General features: G+C 44.1%; 1 protein-coding gene across 1 annotated transcript in view; it reads right to left on the reverse strand.

The window, feature by feature from the left end:
* The window catches only part of LOC143023788 (glycine dehydrogenase (decarboxylating), mitochondrial), a 69,279-nt gene that overhangs the window by 19,437 nt on the left and 39,842 nt on the right, over positions 1 to 10,000 (reverse strand). The window contains exons 2-5 of the mRNA XM_076182409.1: positions 4,177 to 4,391; positions 1,929 to 2,093; positions 885 to 1,110; positions 1 to 127 (exon numbers count right to left, since the gene is read on the reverse strand). The exon at positions 1 to 127 is cut by the window's left edge and continues 70 nt beyond it. Coding sequence (XP_076038524.1) covers positions 1 to 127; positions 885 to 1,110; positions 1,929 to 2,093; positions 4,177 to 4,391 — 733 coding nt within the window. The remainder of the gene's footprint in view (positions 128 to 884; positions 1,111 to 1,928; positions 2,094 to 4,176; positions 4,392 to 10,000) is intronic.

Consider the following 10,000-nt stretch of genomic DNA (forward strand, 5'->3'; position numbering starts at 1 on the left):
GCGGCCCACCGTAGCCGAGGGGGACGCCGAGCCTCTGTGAGGTGCCCACGGCGATGTCAACGCCGAAGTCGCCCGGGGGGCGGAGGAGTGCCAGAGACAGGAGGTCTGTGGCGCAGATCACCATCGTCTGCGTTAGGAGGATGAAGAAAAGGTCTCAGCATAAAAAAAAAAATCAAGAAGACTTGTTAACTTCTTAAGGTCATGCCCTTCTGGCATAAGGCATCGTGATTCGGTGTTATCTATCGCGTTTCATCTCGTAATATATCATCTGGCTCAGTCCAGGAAGTCGTGAAATCCTCAGGTTCTCACGATTTCAGTCTTTTATGTGCTCAGACTTTCAGCCTTTGGAATTCAGATTCACACGTCTCAGATTCAGGACGTGGAGTTCATAACCTCCTTTCTAGTGTTTTAGTTTCTTACCTTCTCCCCAGTAGAATAATGATAGTGGTAATGGCATTAGTAAAAATAATAATAATAATGACAAGAATGAAGAGAGGAAAAGGAAAGAAGGAGAATTCATGGTAATAATGACGATGACAATGGCAAAACATGAATGCCAACAGGAGACCTTTCGGACAAACGAGGTCGGACGCAGGAAGAAAAAAGTAAACAAACACACAAACAAAAAACAAAATAAAATAAAACAAAATGAAATAAAATAATCCATGAACAGCCGTCACAGCATCTTATTTTGGGTGTTTATGTAACCAAATCTGAAAATATGATGATAATGAAGATAAAGATAAAGATGAAGACAAAGACGATGACGATGAGGAGGAGGAGGAGGAGGAGGAGGAGGATGATAATGAGGAGGAGGAGGATAGATATGATTATGAAGATGAGAATGAAGATGATGCTGAAGATGAAGAAGAAAAAGGACTCACGCCATTGGCTTGGGCTTCCTTGGTGAGGGCAGACAGGTCCTTGACAGAGCCCTCGGTGTCTGGGTACTGGAAGATGACGGAACCAACATCTCGGTTGCTGAAGTCCATCTCCTCGATGGGACCCATGAGGACGTCCAATCCGAAGGGGATGGCTCGGGTATTGACCACAGCCAGCGTCTGCGGGTGAAGCTTCTCCGACAGGTACACCTTACGCCTCTTGTTTTGTCTGACGGAGAGAGAAGAAAGGAGGGTGAAGAGTGGTAAGTCTCTCTCTCTCTCTCTCTCTCTCTCTCTCTCTCTCTCTCTCTCTCTCTCTCTCTCTCTCTCTCTCTCTCTCTCTCTCTCTCTCTCTCTCTCTCTCTCTCTCTCTCTCTCTCTCTCTCTTTCTCTCTCTCTCTCTCTCTCTCTCTATCTCTATCTTGTCTGTCTCTATCTCTCTATATCTATCTATATATCTATCTATCTATCTATCTATCTATCTATTATCTATCTACCTATCTATCTATCTAACACACAGGCACACTCACACCTATCGTCTTGAAAACTTACGTGTCTGTGTCATAGCACCCTATTTTCCTTCGCTTTTTTCTCTTCACTCTTTCCCTTCTTCCCTCCCTCTCCGAATCATACTCCTCCTATTCTTCCTTATTTTCCTCCTCTTCCTTTTTCCCATCTCCCTCATTCACTCCTATCAATATTTATTATCTCAACTCTCACCTTCCGCCGGAGGATCTATCTGTAGGCGACAACCTACCTGTAGCCAGAAGACCTGCCTGTAGGAGGAGGACCTACCTGTAGGAGGAGGACCTACCTAATAGACGGAAGACCTATCTGTAGGCGAAGTATCTAGCTTAAGGCAAACAACCTACCTGTAGGAAAAGGACCTATTTCTGGATAGAGGAACTACCTGTAGGCAGAGGGCATACCTGTAGGGGAACCTATATGCAGATGGAAGATCTACCTGTATTAATAAGACCAACCTGTAGGTGAACCTATTTGTAGATGGAGGATCTACCTGGATCTACCCGTAGAAGGAGAACCTACCTGTAGGCAAGGGCCATGGCCTCTGCGGCGGCGGTGCCTTCGTCCAGGAGCGAGGCGTTGGCCACGGCTAAACCCGTCATGTCCGTCACCATTGTCTGGTAGTTGAGGAGAGACTCGAGGCGTCCCTGGGCCACCTCCGGCTGGTATGGCGTGTACTGGGTCGTCCTGCAGGAGGAGGTAGAAACAGTAAGGAAGAAATATAGGATCTGAAAGAGGGGTGTTCGAAGATGCGAGTCGGAGAGAGAGAGAAAGAGAGAGAATTGAGTCTTGACAAGTTCGTGACTACATGTTTGTGTGCCTGAGCACGTTCTTCCCATACATAACAAGACGCCAGACAATCTTAAGAATAACTAGTCTGGGTCCCTGACACTTGTCAACAGAAGGATGCGGGTGAGGGTGAGAGAGGCTCTTTACTGAAGTTATATATGTTACAGTAAGAACACGTACCTAGGGATTACGCGTAATCCCTGAATGTTTATTCAGTGAATACGCGTAATCCCCGTTTCACTAACCTAACCTAACCTAACCTAACCTGACCTAACCGAACCTAACCGAACCTAACCGAACCTAACCGAACCTAACCTAACCTAACCTAACCTAACCTAACCTAACCTAACCTAACCTAACCTAACCTAACCTAACCTAACCTAACCTAACCTAACCTAAGGTTAGGTTAGGTTAGGTTAGGTTAGGTTAGGTTAGGTTAGGTTAGGTTAGGTTAGGTTAGGTTACGGAAGGGAAGAGTACGTAAGTGAGGTTAGTTTAGGTTAGGTTAGGTTAGGTTAGGTTAGGTTAGGTTAGGTTAGTGAAACGGGGATTACGCGTATTCACTGAATAAACGGTTAGTGAAACGGGGATTACGCGTATTCACTGAATAAAAATTCAGGGATTACGCGTAATCCCTAGGTACGTGTTCTTACTGTAACATATACAACACTGTACTCCGTTCAACATTAATTGCGATCGCACACGCACGGGAACACTAACCACATACGCTGATTACAATCATAATCCCATGCTGGTGCGCGCTCACTCACACATATACGAGTATACACACACGCGCGCGCGCAGCAATGGTTAGCGATTCGAGGTTCCACGTTTGAGAACCCGAGTTCGAACCTAGCTCAGAGCATGAAAAGCATTCACTGATATTACAAGCCGTTACTGTTCCCCCTAGAGCAAAGGGATGGGACCCATAGGCGCGTGCGTATGTTTGTGTAAAGTTATAGCATTGCTCTTACTGTAGGTTGGGCAATATGAACTCTGAGCTTTCGTCCGGAAAAGTAATAGTTGATAGTCTCCAGTCGAACACGTGATCCAAGACACACACACACAAACATACATATACATACGTGCACATATACATAAACACACACACACGCGCACGCACACACACACACGCACGCACGCTACGGCGGTCCGGGTTAGAATCCCTCCCAGGGCTGAAATAATTTCAGTATCGCTGCGCTGCGAGTTGTTACTCCAACTCTCGTGGGTGGGGAGTTGGGGGTATGTGTGCGTGTAAGGTCACAGCATTACCCATAGATTGGTCATATATAAGTTCTGAGTTCTCTTCCGGGGCGGGGGGAGAGAGAGCTATCGATCACGACTCCAACACGTGATCCATGACCATAGTGGTGAATCACGCACACACACACACACACACACACACACAAAATGGATCATCAAGATTCATCACATACCATGTATCCAGTCTGCATAAATACAGAAAAAAAGAAATTAATAAAAGAAAAGATATTTTCAGTTAAAGCCATTTTTTACTGTCTTTGTCTGATGTTCCTATGCCAGCGGTAGTGGCGCCCTAATTTCCATTCGATTCGAACCTCATTCTACCAGGATGTTAACCAACACAACTCCGCCCACAAACAACATGCTCACCCATACCCACGCACAACCCACCCACACACACAACACAACTCTCACCTACAACCGCACCCACACACACAACCCCACACACACCCATATAAACACACAACCCCACCTACACCCACAACCCTACCCACACCCATACAAACGCACCCACCCACAACCTCACCCACAACCCCACACACACACATACATACATACATACACACATATATACACACACACACACGTACACAAACACACTACACACACACACACACGCACACTTCAGGCTACCCATCACACACACACACACACACACACACACACACACACACACACACACACACACACACAAACAAACAAACACTTTCGAACTGACCATCCAGGGTTCTCGAAGATGTTCCTCAAGATCGCATGGGGCATGCAGCAGTTGTGGTATCCCATGCCTATGTAGGACCTCCACACCTCGTTCTTGTCGGAGATGTCCGAGATCTTCCGGAGGAGTTCGTGTTCCCCGATGGGGTTGTCCAGGTCCAGGTCCCTCTGCAGCCGGATGTTGGACGGAACAGTAGCGTCCGTCATTTCTTCCAAGTTCTGCAAGAAAATAAGAAAGATGTAAAAAAAAAAAAAGGTCTATAAATGTTTTAAAAAGCTGTCTAATAATTTTTCAATTTTATCTAAGTATCTACATCATCAATGAGTCATCAATTGGATCCACACGCCAGGGAGCACTTTACTTCAATCACATGCCGGCGCCAGTACCCTTCACGGTCTCCTCGGGCAAGCTCCCATGCAGCCACCCTTCCCGCTCCAAACAACCCTCGACAGGTTCAAACACCCTGACACAGCCACGACTTCTGTGGGGTCCCCATCGTCTCTTCATGTGATTCATCATCATCATCATCATCATCATCATCATCATCATCATCATCATCATCATCATCATCATCATCATCATCATCATCATCATCATCATCATCATCATCATCATCATCATCATCATCATTATCATTATCATTATCATCATCATCATCATCATCATCATCATCGTTATTATAATTTTTATTATTTTTGTTGTTGTCATTATTGTTCTTATTATTGTTAGTATTATTGTTATTATTATTGTTATTATTATTGTTAGTATTATTGTTATTATTATTGTTATTATTATTGTTATTATTATCATCATCATCATCATCTCATCCTCATCATCATCATCATCATCATCATCATCCTCATCATCATCATCATCATCATCATCATCATCATCATCATCTCTCATCATCATCATCATCATCATCATCATATCATCATATCATCATCATCATCATCATCATCATCATCATCATCATCAACAACTACATCATCATCATCATCATCATCATCATCATCATCATCCTCATCATCAGCCTCATCATCATCATCATCCTCATCATTCATAATCATCATCATCATCATCATCATCATTATTATTATTATACCCCCGTCTGGGGTATTGGTTGCTCCCCGTCTGGGGTATTGGTTGCCTGTTATTGTGGCAAAGTAGCATGCAGTCGATACTTTAGGGTCTATATGGGGCGCCCCTACGGACCAGAGCCCACAAGTCATTTTGTCTATGATAGAAGAAATTTCTGTTCATAGAGAAATGATGACACTTTTATACTACGACTGTCCACCTCCGTTTTGCTGTCCCCCAACCCCTTGTTGCTGTCCTGTACCATTTCTCTGAGTATTCTCTTTCTTGATTTGGGGTGATTTCCCTGTGGTGGGGGAAAAGACTACTGCCACCAAGTTTTCCCACTTGGATCGTAAGAGGCGAGAAGAAAGGGACGGGGGGAGAAGGGACTAGGCATCCTTCTCCCTGTAGCCCAAGGGGCAAATTCCTAAAAATCAAAAGGAAGGTCATGAGGGGTGCTGGAGGGCCTCGGGCCAGCACCCTAAGGTTTGGGTCTTTTAATGTGCTCGTGGATGTGGTACAGATGAGAGTAAAAGGGCGAGAAGTGATAGGTAGTATGTTTGTGAGAAGACAAGTTGGATGTGTTGGCTGTTGAGTGAAACTAAGTTGAAAGGGAAGGTGTGAGTGTAAGTTTGGGAGTGTAAGTGGGAGGTTATCAGGAGTGAAGAGAGGGCAAGGGAGGGAAGGGGTGGCTATTCTAGTAACGTGAGGGAGATAGGTAAAGGGGGGGGTGGTGGAGTGGAAGGAGGTTTCCTCAAGGATAATAATGTGAGAAGGTGAAACTGGGAAAGGAGATGTGGGTCTTTGTAAGTGCATATGGGCCTGGCAGTGAGAAGAGCATGGAGAAAGGGAGGCCTTTTTGGATAGATTTAAATGAGTGCATAGAGGGTTTAGGAAGACAATGTCAATGTAATAGTACTGGGAGACCTTAAGCTAGGGTGGGAAAATGGTCCAATCGATGGCGTGGTTGGGAAGTTGTGGAACGTTCCAGGAAAGAATCGTAGTGGAGAGTTGATGGTGGAAATGAGGTCTACAAAGAGAGTTGATGATAGCAAAGTACAGTGTTTCGGAAGAATAGTCAAGCATAAGTACACAATGGGGGGAGAGGGTGGTGGAGGAAAGGGTGGTGGATAGAGCGTTATAAATGGATTATGTAGTGGTAAATAGGATTATGATAGGAAGAGTTACGGCTGTACATGTGCTAAGGGGAGAGGGTGGGGGAATATCAGCATCATTTTTTGGTTGGAAGGTAAGCTGAGAGTGGAGGATAGATGGAGAAGGTGTAAAGGGACAACAGGTAGGGAGGTTCTTAGAGTGAACTCCTTGAATGAAAAGGAAAAGGAGTAGGAGTACGAAAAGAAGCTGAAGGAGGAGTGGGAGGGAGGGAGTAAAGGATAGAGCAGGAGATGGGTTGTGGAGGAGGAAGGAATGGGGATGGTTCAAGGAGGGCGTCTTAAAGTGTGCCAAGGATTGGTGTGTGGAACAGAGGACAGGGGGAATAGATGAAAGGGTAGTGAATGGTGGGATGAGGAAACAAAGAAGGCTGTAGAAGACGAGAAGAAGCGAGCATTCACAGATTGGTTACAAAAGAGGACAGGGGAGTCATATGAGACGTACAAAGAAAAGAAAAAGAGAAGTTAAAGCAAAAGGTAAAGGAGGCAAAGAGGAGAGCCGAGGTTAAATGGGGTAACAGTATCACACAAAATTTTGAACGTAATAAAAAGATGTTTTGGAAAGAAATTAAGAGAGGAAGAGGAGGCGAATCAAGTAGGGAAGAAAAGGTAAAAGGTACAGTATGGAGAGTTGATACTGGAAGAGATGGCAGTGAGGGGAAGATGGGCAGAATATTTTAGGGAGTTGCTGAATGTGAAGGAGGATAGGGAAGGAAAGATAGCTGCAGTGGGAAATGCGAAGAAAATGAGAGTGATGAGTGAGGAGAATGGAGGAGAAATAAGGAAGGATGAGGTGAAGGCAGCTGTAAAGATGATGAAAGCAGGTAAGGCACCTGGTCTGGATGGAGTGTCATGCAGAATGTCTGAACAAAAAGGGAAGGTTGCAGTGATGGTGGGACTGGTTGGTGAGGTTATTCAATGTTTGCTGGAGAGAGGGTAGAGCACCGGGAGGACTGGAGTAGTGCCTGTCATATTGTTCCTCTTTACAAGGGAAAAAGGGGGACAAGTGTGAATGTAGTAATTTCAGAGGGATTAGCCTGTTGAGTGTAGTACGTCGGAAGGCTTATGGGAGGATCTTAATTGAGAGGATTAGGAGAGGAACGAGGGGCGGGGAGTAATTGGAGAGGATGACACAGTGTGGATTTAGGACGGGTAGAGGTTGTGTAGATCAGATCTTTGTGGTAAGACAGATATGTGAGACAAGAAAAAAAAACTATAGGAAAGGGGAAGGATGTTTTTTGGGCTTTCATGGATCTGGAAAAGGGCTTATGATATAGGGGTAGACAGAAAGGCACTGTGGGAGGTTATGCAGATTTATGGGATAGGGAGGAAAGCTTTTGGGGCAGCTGTCAGAGCGTTTTTATGAGTAGTAGTAGTAGAGCATGTGTTAGGATTAGAAGTGGAGGAGAGTGAGTGGTTTGAAGTAAAGGTGGGACTTCGTCAAGGATGCGTTATGTCGCCCTGGCTGTTCCAACTTATACTACATGGATGGGGTGGTGCGAGAGGTGAATGCTAGGGTAGTGAGTCAGGAGGGATTGGAGCATGGTTAAAGAAAATGGAGAAAAGTGTGGGAGGTGAGCCAGCTGTTGTTTGCGGACGACACTGCGCTTGTGGCAGGGTCAGAGGAGGGATTGAAGTTTTTTTTTTTTTAAGGAGCTGGTGGCATAATTTGGGAGAGTATGTGATAGAAGCACGCTAAAGATAAATGTGGGTAAAGTAAGGTGATGAGATGTACAAGGTGGTGAAAGTGGCAGTAGACTGGAAGTGAACATTAAGGGAGAGCGACTGGAGGAAAGTGGATAGTTTTAGATACTTGGGTGCAAGTGTAGCAGGCAAAAGGTGGAGTGAAGGTGGAGGAAGGTTAGAATGTTAGATTGAGAGAAGCGAGGTAAATGCCTTGGTTGGTTTTAAAGAGTGTAATGAGGAAACTAGACATTTGGGAATGGAAAGGGATGCGAAGAGGAGACTGTATGAAGGAGTGATTGTGCCAACAGCACTGTATGGGGCAGAAACGTGGGAACATAAGAGAAGAAGAGAGAAGGAGTTTGAATGTGTTTGAGATGAGGTGTCTGAGAAGTATGGTGGGGGTTACTAGGGCTAGATAGAGTGAGAAATGAGGAGGTGAGGAGAAGAACAGGGGGGTGAAAAAAGGATTTGGGAGAGAGGGTTGATGAAAGAATATTATGGTTTGGACACATGGAAAGAATGAGTGAAGAAAGACTAGTAAAGAGGTATGGAAAGGCAGCTGTGGAGGGTGAGTGAACATGACGGGGGGACGTCCTAGGATGAGGTGGATGGATGGGGTGAAGGGGGCTGTTGGGGAAGAGGGGAATGTGCTGTTGGGAGGAGGAAGGGAGAGGGACGGAAGACAGAGGTGAGTGGAGAATGGTGGTATCATGGATGATGTTGTGACTGCATGAGGAGGAATGGGCGGGGAAGTTGGGGGGTGGGGTTAGTATGTGTGAGTAAATTTTTGACGCAGCCCCGAAGGGATTTCTCCCGTCCTCGCCTTATATGCAAAGGTGGGGACGGACGAGGGGGGGTCGCCGATTAAATGAAGCGGCCTCGCTGTGGATTGTACTGTGTCTTGCGACAATGTTCTCTGGACCCAGGGCGGTGGGCAGGGTGCAGGGATGACCGTCATCCAGGAGGGCTCAGATGGAGGAAGGAAGTGGGAGGGGTGTGGAGTGTATTTAGGGATGAGGGTGGGTGGCGGTGGGGAGTGTTTTTTATGTATTTTGGGCTCCCTCCCTTGGAGGGGGAAGGGGGGAAAAAGCTGGGGCGTGTGGTGGGTAATGGGAGTGTATCTATTTATGCCTTTAATTCCCTTTATTGGGCTACCTCCCTTGGACGGGGATATTCTTAGCCTGGTTATATGTATTATTATTATTATTATTATTATTATTTTATTATTATTATTATTATTATTATTTATTATCTATTATTATATTATTATTATCATTTCATTTTATTATTATTATTATTATTTATTATTATTATTATTCATTATTATTATTATCATTATCATTTATCATTATTATTATTATTCTTATTATTTATTATTATTAATATTATTATAATTATTAATTATTATTATTATTATTATTATTATTATTATTCTTATTATTATTATATTATCATCCATCATTCATTATGTATTGTTATTATTATTATATTATTATTCATTATTATTATATTATATAAATAATTATGTTGTTGGATTCAAAATTCATCATAGGTCAGCCTGGCAAATTATTATGTAAACCATTATTATTAGTATTCATGACATTTATCAACCCGGTAGTAGATAACGGGATTTCAATTATAACGGTTTTTGTTGGATTCAAAAATTATGATGCCGTCATGAGAAGCCTGGCACAAATAATTACAAAGCCACGGTAGATTTAGCTTTCAAGAGGTAGGTCAGGTGCATTCTATATCATGGCCGTGCCAAGAACCGGATTTCAACGAAAAGCAACCGCTGCATTTGCGCGACTGATCGGAATCATGAATCTAATGTCTTACCACAACCCTCAACTGAATAAGATTGCTTGGTGGTAGATTGAGTAAGATAT

The sequence above is a fragment of the Oratosquilla oratoria genome, chromosome 3, assembly GCF_046742065.1.
Source record: "Oratosquilla oratoria isolate Oo_2021 chromosome 3, ASM4674206v1, whole genome shotgun sequence".
NCBI lineage: Eukaryota > Metazoa > Arthropoda > Malacostraca > Stomatopoda > Squillidae > Oratosquilla > Oratosquilla oratoria.